General features: G+C 40.9%; 1 protein-coding gene across 4 annotated transcripts in view; it reads right to left on the bottom strand.

The window, feature by feature from the left end:
- pcdh11 (protocadherin 11) overlaps positions 1-19,795 on the bottom strand; it is a 190,603-nt gene that overhangs the window by 51,463 nt on the left and 119,345 nt on the right. For 3 of the 4 annotated variants that reach the window (XR_007962523.1, XM_052066428.1, XM_052066415.1), the window contains exons 6-7: positions 18,601-18,799; positions 10,583-10,642 (exon numbers count right to left, since the gene is read on the bottom strand). Coding sequence is in view for 3 of the 4 variants with exons in the window: in XM_052066428.1 (XP_051922388.1) it covers positions 10,583-10,642; positions 18,601-18,799 (259 nt within the window). In the remaining variant the exon portion in view is untranslated. The remainder of the gene's footprint in view (positions 1-10,582; positions 10,643-18,600; positions 18,800-19,795) is intronic. The other variant, XM_052066438.1, reaches the window with a different exon arrangement.

Genomic DNA, 19,795 nt, shown 5'->3' with positions numbered 1-19,795 from the left:
CCCAATCGGCAAATATTCCCGGCTAGAATTTAGGCTCCAGTATGTTCCTGAATGATAACAATTATGAATATGAGAGCGGGTGAAATTTGCGTCCGGTGTAAAAATCTGATATTTAATCTGCGCTACAACCACGAAAGTAGATGGTTGGTTTGATGTTTGATATATTGAAAAGCCATCTTTTAAGGTCTGAAGATTGGTTTGTAAAAGCGACTTCAGCTAATGTAGCCTCAGTGCATTAAAAGGACCAAAAAAGTCATTGTTTTATACGCAAAATGATGGCAAGCCTCTGAATGAGAGGCTTGCCAGCATGCCCATTCCATCCCTGTTTACTCTGAACCAGTTTGCAAATATCTGTCAACGTCCTTGGAAAGTGCCACTGCCCCCACCCACCGGGGGAAAAAAAGAAAAAATGTATATAATTCCGGTGAACCCCCCCCCCCACACACACACACAGTTTAACTTCATATAGATTAAGTATTTTAACTTCAGTCATTATGAATCGTTCTTTTCTCAAGAAGGGGAGACAGCATCCAATTTAATTGTGTTATTCCCCATTAAAACCTGTGAAAAAACATCAAAGGCAGAAATATTTAATTAACAATGTGGATAGCATGTGCAGCTGTCTGCTTTTTGCAAATTACTCTTTGCTGAGAATAAGAGACTTATCACATCAACACAGACGTCCCTGCAAAGACGTTGACACAAGGAAGGAGAAAAATACATGTCTTCCCCAGTGAGAATTATCCACTTCACAGGTAATTTCAGTTTAGTTTCCACATTGGAAAATTAATACCCTGTCTTCATGTGCCAGGAGACTTTACGTTTTCATGTTGTTTGCTCTGTGAAGTGCGGACTCAACGAGAATTAGAAAAGAAGTGTCACATAGAAAATTGTTGCAATTCATTTTGTGAGTCTTTCAGTTGTTGTTTGTTGTTGGATGCAAAAAGGTCTCCGGAAAGCTGTTTGCTTATGATTATTTACCCTCTGACATTCATCTTTTAGCTTGTTTATCCCTTCCAGTGCAATATGACCCGGAATAATTTGTCTCCCTGCATATTAAAAGAAATGACAATGAATAATATCTTAGCGGGAGGACGACCACCTGGGGAATGTTAACCACTTTAAGCGATAATTGCCCCACCTTGCTCTTAAAATACAGTATGTGGTTGAATCAAAGAGCAAATGAAATGAAAGAAAACCTGCAAACGGCTCTCGCGGACTCAGCTCTGAGCATGCTCAAACACTTTCAGGCGTGCAAGACAGTTTATTTGAAGGACGTCCATTTAATATCATGGTGTGGGGTGTCTTTCAACATGGCGGTGTTGTCTATAAGGTGAGGAATGATATCTGATTATATTTCCATCATGAATTATGAATAGTAAAGACCAAGGCCACATGCTTGCATATTAGCAAATTAGAATGGTGAATGATTAACACCCTGCCTTCCTAATGTCTGACTTCAATATGTTGCCTCTCCAAGAGGACTATAAATAAAAGGTGAATTGTAGATGAGGAGCGGTAATTAAAGAAACGGTAAATCCACCTTGAAGGCACAAGCAGATGAGGTCGAAAGGAGTCTTTTTGATAGATTCTATATACCTCTCTATAGTCTTTTTTGAGATATATATACACAGTACACAACCATTATATTCTAATTTATAGTGTAATAGATGGATCGATGGATCATGTAAAAGGTGAGCAGCGAAACTTTGCAAACAAAACCATGATAAAAAAATAAACAATTACAGGACAGGATCATCCCTAACCTCATTGTATGAAATGAGCTATCAGAAGTCGACTTTATTTGATAAACATCCCCCCAAAGTTTTCTTCTTCTTCCATCCTTCTCAACTAAGCCAGCATGTGACCCCACGGCACCTCTGTCCACACGGCCTTGTGTGGCTTTGAGGCCGTGTTACGCTATGGACCAGTGACTCACAGATGCGACAGCAGGGCTGATCATCCATTATTATACCTCAGTGGATCAAAATGAGCAGGTCTGCCCTTTGCAGCCTCCCTAGTGCTGCCCTGTGGCGGCTGAGCGGGGCTAAACAGACCCCCTCCCTCCACCACCCTCCTCTGCACCTGTAAGCTCAACGACACCAGCCGGAGCCCTTGTGGAGGCAGCGGGACATGCCTGGAGACAACATCTGCTTCCCCTTTGGTGACCCGCCGAGTTAAGCCAACTGCAGAATCAAGGGCATGCTCGCAGTGGTCCCAGATTTGATCCGAACTGAGATTGGGCTGTCACCTCTTCCCTGTTACTTGCTTCAGGAGACTTTCCACTCAATGCACCCTCTTTTTGATCTTCTTTTGCTCATTTTTTTTAAATTTCTGTCTAAAATGAACACATGGGAATGTTTCAAATGTGACTTTCTATTATACCTTGAGTAAATTGCAGAGTACAAACAAAATAAAAGCATTATGTTTTCTTGGGAGTGTGTTGCTTTATTAAGTAAAAATTATTAACCTCCCTTGCTGCTTAATGGTTCGGCGATTGTGGCTTGACATTGTCTCGCGTCTTCATTGGTGACCATAATTTCAGCTAGCGCAGTTTTACCTAATTGTTTTGTCCAAAAAGTCGTTTTTTTTGTTTGTTTTAATGTGGAGAAATTTGTTTTACAAAAACGGAGATCATGAACATTGGATCTCGCGCCCCCCACCCACAAACCCCCACGTCCCCAAACCCCCTGACCCCAAATCCTTATTCTGACGTTGTGGGTGCATTCGAAAATACACTCCGGCACGCTGCTTTACTCTAATCGTTTGGGAACTCATAACATTGTTCAAATGTGCTGTTCCGTTATTCTCAGTGCCCCAAAAAATAGATCCCAGTTAAGACAGGACAGCAAGGTAAACAGTTGCATTCAAACATGCATGGCAGCGAAGTGCGTACGGCCACCGACAGCACACAAAGAGGATAAAACAAAAAGTCTGCTTAAAGGAGAAGTCAAGTCAAAACCTTTCTGTACAATAATATATTGTCTGTGGTATAAACACAGCATTCTGAGTAATATTGCCTTCATGGAATATGAATCAAGTAGCAAAATCATTTTTATGCATCTTGGGGGGGGGCAATTAATTTTTGCAAGGGAAAAAAAAAATCACATAATTTTGGAAAATTAAATTTGTTTAGTTTGAACAAATGTTGAGTCTGCATTTTTGGTCAGAAATGAACCCCAATATAAGAGTTTCATTGTCGGGACAGCATGCCCCACTACTTTTTGCCACCACCTTTTTCACAATTGCAATTCAAACATGCAGGTACATAACAAAATACAATTTATTCTTTGAGCTTGCACTGGAATCCACACAACCATTTCTATTTTAACGTTGCATATTCAAAATCTTTGCAGAATATTTTTTCTCTAATTGGTGCATGGCCTTTGCCTGCAGGGGGAGACTATGCATGACAGATGTTTGACTCTTGAAATCCGGTGGGGCCTCTGGCTGAATGAAGTCAAGTCAAATCAGTGCAATCATGCAGGTGTCTGGGGGAAAGAGGGACAAAGGGACACAGTCTGTCTGACGCTTTGCCAGAGCTCCTGGCACCGCTTGCCCACCAGGTCTGCTTCTACATGCACGGAATGGCAGACAGCTGACTGACCTCACGAGTGTTACATTGCCTTGAGCTTCCCACAGATGCCTTGCAAAGCGCCTTGGCGCACAGGCGCCTCGTAGCCACGGAGAACGTGATGAATGCTCGGGTCTCCCGAGCCGGGTACACAACAACCGCGTCCATGTGCTTGCTTTCTAGCCCTTTGAAAGCCACCTGTCAATTGGTGTTAGTCCAAACATGTCCTGTAGAGCGCAACTCCAAATGTACTCCCTCGACATCACCTTCATCTTCCTCCTCTTTTTCTTCATGCACACACTCCTGCCGCATTCTCGGTCCATTTGTCCGGGTTACCGGCTAGTGAGTGCTTTCTGAAGTGATCCATTTGCGTCTGAATATCACTGTATCAAGCGGTCAGTGCATACGCTCATCAGGTTCCCATCGAGTCCAGTGAGGCCTGATATTGTATCAAATGCCTGCGTGTTATAGACCTTGGTCAAATCTTTAGTCATAATTCATTCATTCATTCATTCATTCTTCTTCCGAGCCGCTTGATCCTCACTAGGGTCGCGGGGGGTGCTGGAGCCTATCCCAACTGTCTTCGGGCAGTAGGCCGGGGACACCCTGAATCGGTTGCCAGCCAATCGCAGGGCACACAGAAACGAACAACCATTCGCTCTCACACTCACACCTGGGGACAATTTAGAGTGTTCAATCAGCCTGCTACGCATGTTTTTGGAATTTGGGAGGAAACCGGAGCACCCGGAGAAAACCCACGCAGGCCCGGGGAGAACATGCAAACTGCACACAGGGACCTCTGCACTGTGAAGCAGACGTGCTAACCACTGGACTACCGGGCCGCCCTAGTCATAATTCAATACAGACAAATAAGCTGTGACCTTTATTGCCAATTGAATTAACTAACAATAACTCAGAATTCATGTGTGTGCATGCATGTATGTATGTATGTATGTATGTATGTATGTATGTATGTATGTATGTATGTATGTATGTATGTATGTATGTATGTATGAATGTATGTATGTATGTATGTATGTATGAACGGGGGCTGTATGTGAACGGTTTGCCATGAAATTTACAGCATGTGCACGCCACACCTCGTGAAATTAACAAATCCACAGTAAAACACGGCTGTGACCGGCATATTTTAGTTGAAATATGCTCGTGCATGAAATTCAGACAGATGGCATCATAGTTGTTGCCGTCTGTCATCCAATCACTGATGTGACTGCAGCAATACAGCAGCGATCACGTTAAATTGGATCTCATCAAAATTGCACTTAATCTCATTGTGATTGCTTAGCAAAAAGAAATAAAAATCCAAACGGGAGAAACATCATAATAATGCTGCAGAGACACAGAGAAAAGGTCTATTACAGCAAGGACTGCTGATTTCCTTTTTTGAATTGACTCTACCTTGTCTGTGATTTTGTGTGCGCGCGTTGAGAACTTGTTGTGGATCAAGATCCATGTGTATATTTAGTATTTTTTTTTAATTACCTTATGTAAACTACTTTACATCAGTTGTCCAAGGTTCTGGATAACAAATACTTTGTTGCTATACTTTAGTAGAATTGTCAGGTATTTGTAGCTTACTTTAGGTTTTTTTTTTTTGTCTGACAACATTTTACCCTTATACCCTACATTTAAAAAACAGATATTTGTACTTTCTACGCCTGACTTTGACAAAAATTGCTTGTTACCCCCTCAAAATTAGCTGATGCAACACAACAAAGACAGACGGAAAGAAAGGTAAGGCCAACCGGCCGCTGTTTAGATCTTCAGTGACTGAATGGTTGACATCTTGGGACCCAATCCACTAAGAATGATAGAACGAATTGGGAGATACAAGTGACCTTCCATTCATGGCCTCATTTAGAAGAATTGATTTATGTTATCGGCTAAGAGAGTAATTTGTGATGAATGTAGTGTCTTGCGTGAGCTGAAAAATCACTAGGCAGGTTCATAAAATAAGTTTGGTTTTTATGTTGTGCAAGTTATCAAATCAGTGTCCAATTAACAATAAAATATAATTTGTACTTTTGTTGTTCAGTACACTTCAAAGTATGCACTTTTTTCTTCCTTTACTTAAAGGAGTCAGATCAATACCTCCGCTAATAAAACAACAACAACAAGATTACAATTATATTACACTGTAGAACAAAGGCAAAATCAATACTGTATTCTGTAAAAACTAAAAAATGTATTAAAGTTTTGTTTTAAACACCATGTGTTGGATAGTTAAGAGCATATTTTTATGAAACTTCTCCTGTCCAGTCAATTGGGTTAGTGAGGCAGATGGTCTGCAACAACAAATGCGTACTGTGTGTGTGTGTGTGTGTGTGTGTGTGTGTGTACCCAATTTGGACGTGTGAGGCCATGATTTTTAATTTTCTTTTCCATCAAAGGACTTACATGTGTAGAATTGTTTGGCTTTGTTGTGGAGGGGGGGGGGGTGTCAAACTAAAGTTGTCCTCTTTGAGAAAAATCAGATGGCTTTTCCATTTGTGCCGGGATGTGCAATTTCTGCTGCATATCAAGTCAATAACATCACCGGATTAAAGTTGAAAATACAACCGCCGGGATTCTCAAGTCCTCTCGGCCTTCAGGAGCCATATTGACACGCTGTTATTTTGGTCAATAAGTCTTTCTGAGCAGAGGCCATCCTTACCCTTGAAGATGAACTGCATGTGAAAAATGAGAGCGGGATGGGACCCTGCATTTTAATCTGTGCTTTATCTGAAAGGGCCTGAAAGGGATGTGAGGATGGAGAGGGCATGTCGGGGAAGAGAGAGCCGGGCCATGCACTTCCTCTCACCTCGTCTCAGCCTTGCTAATGCAGTTGTTCACAATAAACCCCACTATTGCTTACACTGAAATACAAAGCGTCCATAGCCGGAGCAGAATGGCTTTTTGGATCAATGAAACAAGCTGAACTTTGATCCGTTGACAGAGTTTAGAACCAAACATTATGTTCCCCCTCAAAGTTCCCTCTGCCAAGAAGCAGCACTTTTTGTGTCAATTGAAGTGGAAACTACTGTACAATGACATTTCCCTCCAAAAAGCAAAACAAAATCATGATAAAGTATACGCTTCTGACAAGTGAGTGGAAGAGAGAAGAAAAATGACACTTTCCTAAAGAATACCAATAACATATGCCTTTCAATAAAATATGGAGCATAGACAACAAATGTCGGGGAGTGTGAGGTGCTGTTCCTCTGGTGAGATTTTGTAAAAAAAAACAAGATATTAGGTAAGTTATTATTTCAGTAGCTCTGGCTTTAAGAGAGTGTTTACTAGCAGCACGATTCCAAGTGGATCAAATTAAATGAGTGTATAAATATTTACCACACAGCCCTGAGCAACTTGAGGCCACGCACACGGTTGGCGACTGACAAATAGCCGGCCCTGTTTAGATTTCATGAATCTTGCTTTCAATGATTAATGCTCGGTGTTAGTAAGATCACATCAGTTTGATGGGATCAAGGAACAAAGATGTTCACTTCGCTCGAACCCAAACATTTCATAGGTTTAATATGCAGCCAGAGCAACATTCCAGTTTCGGAATCAGAGCTGGCAAAGTGGAACAAAGTGAATTGCTGGCTGATGCCTTTGAGTCTTCATTCTTGTTTGAAGTGGCTACCCCTCCCTCCTAGTTCAAAATATATTGTCCAGGGATGCGAACAAACCTGGCGGCTATTGATCTCTTCCCAAACCAGACATAAGTCTTACTGAACGTGTTCACAACTTCAGAAACAAGTACTTTAAATGTACAGGTCTTTGAAAAGGCCACAAAACCACAGCACTGCAGAGTGAATTGGAAGCATAAATCTTAGTTGAATCAAGCCAAGTTTTCTGTTTGACTGTGACATTCTTTGAAATTATCTCAGCATCAAGCCTGGGAGCAGGAGAGAAGCTAGATGTGGTGAAACCCTGAAAAGATACCTTAGAACATGAACAAAGTGTAGTTTGCAAATGTTTTCCAAAAATTATCAAATAATGTATTAATAAGTCAATAAGGGTGACTTATGTCCTGCCTTGGAGCCCAGTTAATTAATGAGAATTTTTAGTTAGAAGGTACCTCTTGAATATCGTGACAGTATGTTCAAGCGCAAAAGTGGACAAGAGCCATTCAGACAAAAATAGAGCCGCACCTATTAGCGGACTGCTTGGTCACGGTCTATTCTAATCCAGCAAAACTACTATGGAAATAAGGCTTGTTGAAAATAAAGGTTTGATTCCAGAAACCGACGAGTTGCGTACATTTTGCTGCAGTTACCGTCATCTCAATGGAAGACAACCTCTTGACTAACTCATCCTTCATACATACTCAATCTCCCCATTATTGCTGGCTACCGATGAAAATAGCTTTGATTCTTCTTGAAAGTGAGTTTAAAACATGATAATTCGTAAAAGAATCCAAATGAGTTGATATCTTGAAACTCGTCTGGGTAGTGATGTGTCGGTTGTGAACGATCCCTGCTGACTCTCAGATGCTCTTCAAAAGAGCTAACACAGTATTCAATTCAATTCAACCATGTTACACATTGCTTTGGCTTGTCCCAATGTGTCAAACCAAAACATGTTACGAGGTCACACAAACCATACTTGTTATGTTTGATCGATGGCGCTTCACTGTTTACCTGGCAAAAGAAACAATGACATTTTCTTGTCATTCTAAGACTGTTTGTTAACCGGAAATAGTGTGGGTGTTTCTTCACAAATTTACTGTAGGTTGTGAATGAAATCGAGGTTGGATGTAACCTGACGTTCCACTGTTTATTCTCCATGTTTTCCTGCATGTCCTGTTCACATTCTGGACTGTTGCTGAACACCCAATGAAAACCATCTCAATTTGCTGCCAGAATTGGCCTTAAAACATACCAACATGTTTTATTTAGTCAAGAAAAATCACATTATGCATTGATGTTTTAATCAACCAGGGAGACAACCTTGGCTTATAAATATAAATGTTTTGAGCAGATGACTGTCTGCATATTTTCAAATGAGATGTGCAAGACTAATAGGGTGGCTAAATTTGCCATTAAACCATCAAGTATGCTGATTTAAATGTAAAATGTAAATCATTTCTTTGATAACATTGCAAGCTTGGTGAAAATATAATTTTACCATGCCACATATTGCCCCAAGCTGAGCGGACTATGCAGCGCCTTGATAAAGTATTCATACCTGGTGATTTTTTTTCATATTTTTTTGAGACCTCGCAATCACAAACCTTAGTGCATTTCCTTCCAAGTTTTGTGTCTTGGAATTTAGACCAAGACAAAGTACAAAATAATTGTGAAGTGGAACGAAAATGATAGAATAATGTTTTCAAACTTTGAAGTGAATCTAAATCTGAAAAGTGTGACGTCCATTTATATTCAGCAGTGGTGCGCAGTCAGTGCCTTCGAGCCCTTCTCTGCTGACCGAAACACTGTCAGCAAGCACGGACCTACAGTTACAAGTTAGTTTGTAAATGAAATGGTACTTATTTATTTCCAGCAGTCTATTGTCTCATGGCATACTGTAGGCCTTGGCTGAGCAACTTTCATTTGTGTGTGTTGTCTTTTTTTTTTCTGATTTCAATTTCTGTGTTGCCATGTAAATGTCATTTTCTAAAGGCTTGTAGGAAAGAATAACCCGTACTGGCATCCACAGCACACACACAAACACAAACACAAACACAAACACACACACAAACACACACACACACACACACACACACACACACACACATACACACACATACCTCCATACATACATACATACATACATATAGATAGATATATTATCCACATTAATGAGTCTGAGATCTGATTGTGCAAGGTGTATCATGACAGGTATGAAGGTCACATGATCTATGACATGGAGCAAGCCGTTAGCTGGCTGTTTGAACTGCCAAAAAGAATGGCGGAACTACTATATAGTGCAGGACTATATGGTGAATGAGGGGTTAGAGAAAAAGGATTGATATTTTGGACTCTCTGCAGTGTGTCTCTGTGACCTGCTTCCGGACACATGTGCCTGCAACACCTCACCAGGGAGGTGTCCAAGAGGCTTCACAACCAGATGCCTGAGACATCACATATCTGGTTAACGAGAAGTAGTGCATCCAACAAATCTGGACTTTATGGAAGAGTGGGAACAACAAAGCCATTTTTGAAAGAAAGGAAGGAGAGGTCTCGTTTGTCATGTAGAAGAAACCGCAAACAAAAGGAACTTTGGTCAGATGAGACACAAGTTCATTTTTAAGGGGCTGAAATGCAAAGCCCTATGTGTGGCGGAAAACTAGTATCGCTCATCATTTTTCAAATTTTTATAAAAGCTATAGAAAAACATTGCTGTTTGTGGTTGTAAGGTGGCAAAAGGCAAAAAAAGGAAAAAAAACAACAACAACGGGTATTAGTACTTTTTCAAGGCACCTGAATCTCTAAATATCAGATCATCACAGAGACAATATGATGGGCTTATATAATGAGTAAATGCATATGTAATTTTTTTTGGTGTGACAACAGATTAGTAGCAATCATTTAACTATGTTTTGATGAAACAAGGCTTTTAATCGCTCCTGAAAACAAACGAATGTGACATACCAACATGAGTTTCATCAGGGAGTGATGTTATTGTTCTGTTCATGACAAAGCAAGTCTCTTCTTGCGTTCTGGTTATTTCACAATTGTGTTCTTCGATTCATCAGAACAATTTTGAAATTGTTCTCACAAATAGAACATCGCTTCAGTTTTAAAAATTATTAATTAGTTGATTTGTGGTGAGAGTGGAAAAAAATGCTTCCGGCAGTTAGCTCATTATCAAAAAAAAAAGAATAACATGTTTGTGGTTTTCTGATGCCTTTCAGACAATAGTAAATCTTTAAATGTGTTCGAGAACGTTCGCATTGTGTTATTTTCCTCTCTGATGAGGAACTTGGAAATTGAGAATTCCATCTATCGAGTACCCTCAACAAACATAAATACATGTATGTCAAAAAATGTCTTGTTTTACCTTTGCTTGTTAAAATCCCGAATGCATCATGACTCAGTGGCGTGTGCAGCCCTGTGCTGCCTGCACACACAGATGATACCCCTTGAGAATCAATCATCGATGGGATTCAGGGGGTGCAAATATAAGATTCTGACAGTCAACACCCACGTACATTTGCCCTCCGTTATGCTCGATGTTCATCACAAAGAAGAATACCCCTTGCATTTTGTTTGTCAATGATACATTTCGCTGTTTGATACAACGGTATTCATGCCGGGGCAAAGGCATTTTGATACCCCTTAAATGTTACTTATCAACGGGAGGGACTCAGGATGTCTGCAGCGCTCTTACTTTCAACATCACAGAAGACAATTGTGAGAAACCGATTACAAACACTGAGGAAAAGAGGTTTCGACCATGACACGTTCCAATAGGTTGAGGGAGGGCAGAGGGGGATTTCAGAAAGCTGACTGGACTCCTCCAAATCAATAACTCTCTCTCTCTCTCTCTCTCTCTCTCTCTCTCTCTCTCTCTCTCTCTCTCTCTCTCTCTCTCTCTCTCTCTCTCTCTCTCTCTCTCTCTCTCTCTCTCTCTCTCTCTCTCTCTCTCTCTCTCTCTCTCTCTCTCTCTCTCTCTCTCTCTCTCTCTCTCTCTCTCTCTCTCTCTCTCTCTCTCTCTCTCTCTCTCTCTCTCTCTCTCTCTCTCTCTCTCTCTCTCTCTCTCTGAGACGACTAGTGTGGCATTTGAACCAGATAAAACAAGGCTTCCCCTCCACCTCACCTCTGAGAACTGAGCACTTCCACCAAATCTCAGTCGGTTGAGAAGGATACAGATGAGTCCATCTAAATCCCCTTCTGACTCAGCTCTAAACCCCCGCTGGTCAAAAAAAAAAAACTAGGGAAAAAAAACATCTTAAAAGGAACGGTCCAATCTATGTAGGTTAATACTCACTGTTGCTTCATTTAGCTCTGTTGCAGACCCACTGGGGCAGCTGTAAAAAGTTCTGGGAGCCAGAAGGCACAAAAGCTTTTATTTATTTATATGAGCAAGAATATATAGCAGGGGGAGAAAACTGGTGCAAATGATGTGGAAAGAAGGGAGAGTTTGAAGATGTTATCTCATAAATTGTAGGATAACTCAGACAAAAAAGGAATTGAGTGCACTACCATTTTATGCGTGGCATGAATGTAATATACACAGACAGGATACTGTCACTGATAAAATCCTCCCCAAAACTGGCACTTTAAAGGAAAATGAAAATGGACAAACATGCCGATGACTTCATTCAAGCTGGAGATTGTAATACTGTCTTCTTGACCAGCTCCAATCCTAGACGTTGAGAAATTGTAAACAGAATTGAAACCAAAAAAAAGCTTTCTTGAGGACTAAAAAAAAAAAACCAAGTAAAATGCCAAATTAAAACAACAAGTGAAATAATTTGTGTTAGTATTTCAGCATGTAACAATCTTTAGTGAAACCACAAATGTTCGGTTTAGAATACAGATAGAACTGATGTTACAGCAAAGAAATCATCGTACAACAATTTCAGTAGCATTCACTGTCCACAGTTTACTTTGTTCAATATTGTTAAGGACAAAGCGTGTTCGTAGAGCGACACGATAGAGTAGTGAAAGAATAATGTGGCCATCGGTGACAACATGTATGGTTATGATGTAAAATAGAGGAGAAATGATTCCGCCCAGTTTTCTACAAGGAGTGCCAATGTTGCATTAAGCATGGGACTTGGCTTTTAATTAGACCACAGATACTTCAAGTTGTCAAAAGTAAAAGGTTGTGAAAAATGTGTCACTTCTGGTTGGGGAATCTTTATCACAGAGACAAAATCAGCCATTGACAAAAGATGATAAATATAGTCTCTCTCTCTCTCTCTCTCTCTCTCTCATTCTCTCTCTCCTTTCAACTCTCGCACTCTCTCTCCATATACATATGTGCATATAGTATCTTGCCACCCTGTGGTCAGCTAATTATCAGCTTCTTGCTCCAGTGGACGTTTAACTCTCTGAACAAGCGTCCTCTTTTGCCTTCATGTCAGAGCACGGTCTCTCCCCCTGGTCGCTGATGATATTGTAATACTAATTACAGCTAATTGTTCTATGGTGAATGGATTTAGTCACGTTGCAAATGATATGCCATTGGTCAGTGTCACAGTGTTTCCTCAGAAAAATCGGATGGGGGGAGCGGAAATTTGCACAAATGAATGTAATTAAGAAGCGCATTCATTACTACTAATTGCATCTGAGAAGCCTCAGAGTGAAACTGATATCTGAAAAAGGAATGCTTTAAAGTTAATTGTACACACCAGCAGTCTGTCACGTGACAGCGAGCATGAAGGGTAAAAAGCACACACAGTTACACCGGTGTACTGAGGTTGGTACCACTTTGCTCCAATCACACTCATAAAGCCTTCCCATGAAATCCCTTTATTCATGGGCAGATTGTGTCTAGACAGTTGAATTCAAGTCTTAGCGTAAGCTCAGCATTGGCTGTGAGACAATAATGGGGAGAGGTTTCTGATTCTGTTAAAAAAAATAAAAGAAATCACATGGTGCCAGTGTTTTTGTTGCTTTTTTTTGTTTTCACCAGATCAAGTGCAGTGGCTCTTACCATACATAAGGAGAAGGGTACTCATAAATCAGTAAGCTGGAAACAAAGTCGAAAAGCTATTATGAAGATTTTGGAGGGTTCAGAATGTTACTCCCACATGCACATGGCAAGCCTTTAATCAGATTATTAGTCTACCGGCATCAAAACTGATAAAATGTGTTGCAAAAGCTTCAGATACAATATTGCTCATAGTAAAAATGATTTTGATATAAAAGGAGAAAAGAAACATTGATTTAAATCTATTATTAAGATGAAGCATGTTTTTTTTTATAATTGAGTTTAATTCATTGAAGCCTATTTAAAACCATAATCTTATTATAGTTGCAGTGTTTAAAGGGACTTAAAAAGGAGATGGTCTTATTTTAATAGCAGATTTAGATCTTAGACAGACAAGGTGTAAGCTGGTCATTTGAAAGCCATATGCCGCAGAGCCACAAAGCTATGGTAATGTACTCTACTCCTGCAACTTAACACACACAGACACACACACACACACTCACACACACACACGCACACAAACACATGTGAAGCACGTGAATTTACACGTGCTTTGCCATGGCGCTAATAGCAATGCATATCATTTCACTCTTTTGAGCATTACAATTTGGCGAAAAGGTGCTGCTCCAAAGCTTTGTGTCTAATTCTTCTAATTCTTTTCAAGATTTCTGCAACTTGCTGACACATAATAAATGTAACCTTTAAAAAATGTGTGACAGCACATGACTGATGGCTGCATGGTGAGGTAAGCCTGAAAGGGAGGCAGCAAAAGTCCATGTATGCAACAGTCTTCTAACAAATGAATAATATGAATTTGAAATGTCATAACACTTTTCCAGAGTGGATGCATGCTTAATTAAAGATAACGATACTGTCACAATAATGTCACGTGGATTTCCTTTTGGACATACAATTACACGTCAGTTGCCATTCAATATTTTTTGACCATCGTGCTATGTTTTTGTCTTTGTGATTTTTTTTCATTCATGCAACAAAACATTCATTCATTCATTCATCTTCCGAGCTGCTTGATCCTCACTAGGGTCGCGGGGGGTGCTGGAGCCTATCCCAGCTGTCTTCGGGCAGTAGGTGGGGGACACCCTGAATCGGTTGCCAGCCAATCGCAGGGCACACAGAAACGAACAACCATTCACTCTCACACTCACACCTAGGGACAATTTAGAGTGTTCAATCAGCCTGCTACGCATGTTTTTGGAATGTGGGAGGAAACCAGAGCACCCGGAGAAAACCCACGCAGGCCCGGGGAGAACATGCAAACTCCACACAGGGAGGCCGAAGCTGGATCGAACCCGGTACCTCTGCACTGTGAAGCCGACGTGCTAACCACTGGACTACCGGGCCGCCCCGCAACAAAACATGTATAATCAAAATGAAAAGTATTAAGCATACATTTTTTGCACATTGCGCATATTTAGTCCATATTTCAAATAGCATTTTAGGTTCTGGTTAGGAAGTGCATTGGTCCTATGTGGCCCTCCAGCAGCATTGACGAAAACATGTGGACACCTCCATGCCCATCCCTGCTGCACAAAGTCAAAGTTTTTTTTTTCTGTTGCAGACTTGGCTGACATTCAGTCTTCTATTGGCATATTCTCTCATAGGCGCTTAAGTCAATTCTTTTTGCACATATCGTGAACATTTTCAAAAATATTTTCCCGTCCTGGTTTCTGACACACCCACCATATAAAAATGAAAATATGTGCGCAATCATCAAAGAGGCATGATTTGTTCCGGTCGGAGGGTGGCTCTAATTTCCAGATTGTGGAGTTTTCATGAGACATTAGAATTCCACAGAGAATTATCATACTTTGAAAATACGGCCCGCTTTGACTGTGAAATTACCGGAAGTTATCATGAGTGAAGTCGGTTTAAAGAAAGGGTTTTAAAAAATGGCAAGTCGGTGTGCTTCAGCCCTATCTTGAAAAGACAGCGCCATCTAGAGGGCTCAATAAACAAAAAAAATACTGATTCATGAAGCATTTTGATGCTTCATTTTCCTATCGCTAGTAGAGACCACAGAAGGAAGTGATCAAGCAATGCAATGGCAACAACTGAAGTTAGATTTACCATACATCTAAGTGATCGATTTTGTGAATAATAAAATATGTTTTAAATGTTAGAAATGTCTCCGGGTGCTCCGGTTTCCTCCCACTTTCCAAAAACATGCATGGCAGGCTTATTGGACGCTCTAAATTGTCCCTAGGTGTGATTGTGAGCGTGGATGGCTGTTCGTCTCTGTGTGCCCTGTGATTGGCTGGCAACTGATCCAGGGTGTCCCCCGCCTACTGCCCGAAGACGGCTGGGATAGGCTCCAGCACCCCCCGCGACCCTAGTGAGGATTAAGCGGTTCAGAAAATGGATGGATGGATGGATGTTAGAAATGGTTGAGTTGGCCTGGACCAATCCTTCCTCGAGTTGGGTTGAATGCAGACATTCATTCACTGGTCTTTAATTTTCCTTATTAAATGGTCTGTGCGCCTCTAATTTAAACAATATTGATTCTGCTTTCACTGTAGTTATGATTTACCACTGGTCTTCTTTCTATAAATGTAATCACAATGCTGGAGTGTTGTTGGAGTATGTACACTTTTGTATAACCGTTTATAATGCAGTCAATATCTGACTCAAATTGATTTTTGTTTAAAATCTATAAGAGGCCTGATATGATTTGCGGATATCTGATTGCATGTGTTTTTCAATCCTGTCATTCAAACTAAAGCGATGCTGTGATTCTCTAGAAACCTTCACAATCCTCCAGTGTACACCATTTAAATGATTAAAAAAAAAAAGTACAACAGATACACTTCTCCTGCTCATTATCATCCTCCTACTGCCCGAAGACAGCTGGGATAGGCTCCAGCACACCCTGCAACCCTTGTGAGGACAAAGCGGTCCAGAAAATGGACGGGTGGATGGATGGATGGATGGATATAGAGGTGTATCTTCTTTATTTTATTGTACATAGATCAGTTGTCTCGTTATGAAGTTTGTACACTGAGAGTGCATGATTAGGTTTTTGTGCGTAGATCATATTCACAAACCTGGCAGTAATATTTGCCCTGTCTTTTACATCTTTAGTAATATTACACGTGTGTTCACTGCCCAACTGTGTCGATGCAATAATGCCCTTCCAATAGGCTCGTCTTCCAGTTAAAATGGATGCACTTTAACAAATATTATCTCAACCAGCAAAGTGGGCAATAACTGCAGTGAGTGAGCAGGTGGATGTAATATGAGATGTTGATGTCAAGGAATATCAATGAGATGATGAGCCATTCAGTCTGTGTCGAAATTAAAATTTTCTGTCACCATGGTGAATATCTGACAGTGAAGGAGAGGTTTGATCATCGGTTGTGTCTTTGCTTTCACATTTAAAGAAGTCTCTGCTTCACAGGTGTGTAAGTGAATGTGAATGTCGACTTGTCTTGCAAATGTAAGATGCATCATATGAGCCTCCTCTCAGAAAGTAACACAGGAAAAAACATTCCTAAATAGAAGGGACCTTTCCATGTAAATGAACAGAAAGCCATCGACGAGATGTCACCCGTCTCATCTAATGTTGAACAAATGTATTCACAATCACACTCGCGCTGACACCCCAGGCCCAGACATGTCACCAGGGGAGGCTGATGCACCAAGGAATGTTGTCTCACTTACACCAATGACACAATGGCTATAAAGTGTATGAAAAGCAATTTTATCCTACCTGCCCTGCAGATTTGTGCTACGGGATATATATTTTTTTTAACTGAAGACACACACTCTCATAATTTAGTATGGAACTCTGGGAAGGCAGTCACACCTTGAAATGTTGCACATGGACCATGACGGTAGAGATTCAATCCACAGAAAATATAAGAAGCGCTGACCAGAATAACTATGAGGTGTGTACTGGTACATATATGAAGCAAAGACAGATTGAACAGGAAGCCTAAGATGTGTGCATGCTGGGCTGTGTTTACGTTGTTTAATCACTTATCTCATTAATATAGTAGCGGAATATCATGTGTGTCTGCTGTACCCCCACAAACCCATCAGCCAATTAATTCTGGGGTTTTTTTTATGTTGTGTATGTTTGTGACTTCAATGGTTTGTTTTATGGAAAACTTCAGCGGGCAGCAAACTAAATAGTGACAGCTGTACTGTGAATTACTTGAGTCATCATGAATCACCATAGAAATTAAACAAGCAGAACTCCACTGAAAGTGGGCAGTTTTGTGCTGCATACTGGTAATTGCAATACGTCGACAAACAACTTTAAAATGGCGATAGTACACTAAAATGATCAGGAAATATTTATTTGAACAGGGCGATGGAATACTTAATTATTTATAAATAGAAATTACAAATGTTCACCCCAAGGACTGGGGTGGTGAAGATAAAATAAATTCACTGGTGAAGAGAAAATAAATTGTTCTGTATTAAATATTAATATAGCTTCCTTAATTGTGATTGTAATTCGGCGCCAAATCATTCACCTGAATAGCCACTTTCATTGAAATAGTGACAGTTGCGCATCTATTTATTTAAATAATAAAAGTTACCTTTCAAAAATATCCATTCATTCGCTCACACAATGGCCAATTTAGAGCAGCGGTGGCCACCCCGCGGCTTGCGAGCTCCGTGCGGCTCTTTGGCTGGTTCAATGCGGCTCCCGGGCTTTCACACGACAAGCGTCGAAAATGCAGTGGCGATGCCATTCAAACAAGGCGCTAAGTACACAGAACGTACTATGTCAGCCTATCATCAATCCCGTTACTTGATTGACGGAGAGGGCAACCAATCAGATGACTGCATCACAGCTCATGCGCAAACAACGGCGCTAAGCTTGTCAGCGAATTACCTCTGATTTTAAGGCAGGGGTGCCGAATACGTCGATCAGAATCGACCGGGAGCCAGCAAACTGGTCCCAAGCCGACCGCAAAGGGTGGGAGGAGGAAATGGGTGGGAAAAAAAAAAATATATATATATTTTTTTTAATCTTTAGCTTTCATTCATTTTCAACCCGTTCTGAGTGTTGCTCATCGTGGTGTGCGTGCATATGTGCACGAGTGCACTGGTAGGCACCAGCGTGAGTGCGTGTGTGTGTGTGTGTGTGTGTGTGTGCTTGCACGTGCGGGATCGGGTCGTTCATGAGAGGAAGGGTATGATATGACTCTTTGCAGTAACACAGTATAAACATTGGCTCTTCGTCTCTGACTGTTTGGCCACCCCTGCTTTAGAGTGTTCACATCACAATTAGATATTCTTGGAATGTGGGAGGAAACCTGGGGTACCCGGAGAAAACCCATGCAGGCACCGGCAGAACATGCAAACTCCCCACAAGAAGGTCATAACCCAGATTTGAACCCACGACCTCTGCACACAATTTAAATATAAGAAAATGTTGGACTCACTTGATTCAGGGTCTGAGTTTCCATCTCCCTCGGTGCGACTATTGGGGGATGTTTGCTCGTAATACTCCTCGAGAGGGAAGCTAAATGGAAGAGCTTGGGAGGTACTAGCCGTACTGCTTGGTTCTGGATCACCCAGCCCGCTGTCACTGCAGCTCTCCTGGGAACCATCTGGAAGATGGAACGTCACTCGGCGCTGGATCTGGGAAAGCGGTGAGATACAAGAGGTGTTCACTCAAAAATCTTGGAAGAAGATGATGTGTGTGTGTGATGAGTGTTGTTCTCAAGTTGTGCTTGCATTTTATTTTTTTGGAGGGGGAGGGGGTTCATACAACTCATTCAATATGTAACCAATCTGGATGCGAGGGCTCTGACACTATTCAAGGGCGGTAGATTGTAATGTGTAATAATTTGATTCAGTTTGATTCGATGCACAACACCTTATAAATCAAAACTGATTGTCCAAATGGTTTGTGTGTGTGTGTGGATATTATACTTTGTGATGCTGTAATGTTTGCTTACAATTCAATATATTTTAAAAACAATAAAAGGTCCTCTCCAATGTGTTCATCATAAATGTCTTTGTGTGTGTGTGTGTGTGTGTGTGTGTGCGCGCGTGTGCGTGTGTGTTGGGGAGGAGAAAAGTAAAGCAGGGTCTCACACAGGGTACAATTCAAGCTCAGACTGCTACTGTTCATGAGATTTCTACAATATAATGTTGTGACCTTTCTTTTGAGCCAAGAAAGAGAAATGAAGCCCTGTTTCACAGCGTCTTAAAACATGTTAGTGTTTTCTCATGAGAGCAAAGCCTTTACAACTAATCGGTTTTGCACAAAGGCGCACTGGCTAATAGCTACTGCTGGTTTGATTTTTAATGTTTATGCTTTATATTGTTTTATATGACATACATTAAGTTTTGGTGCTCGACATTTTTATTTTTAACTCGGAGTTTGACAGACAAAAAAAAAAAAAGCTGGGAGGGAGCGAGTGTGGTTCAATCTGACATTGAGGCAACGCCAGTGGATTTCAGCATTGTCATGGTCATTATGCTGTGGCATGAATTCATGTCTTCACACAAATCCCAAGGTGACATCATAATGCCGCTGTGGTGTCGGGACGTGACACCACACAATGTAATTACAACCTCGGCTTCAGTTATTGGGGCAAATTTTAGTTATCCTATTATTCAAGCTGATAA

The sequence above is a fragment of the Hippocampus zosterae genome, chromosome 1 (assembly GCF_025434085.1).
Source record: "Hippocampus zosterae strain Florida chromosome 1, ASM2543408v3, whole genome shotgun sequence".
Classification (NCBI taxonomy): domain Eukaryota; kingdom Metazoa; phylum Chordata; class Actinopteri; order Syngnathiformes; family Syngnathidae; genus Hippocampus; species Hippocampus zosterae.
Note: the sequence above shows the minus strand (reverse complement) of the source record. Positions and strands in the feature narration are given on the sequence as shown.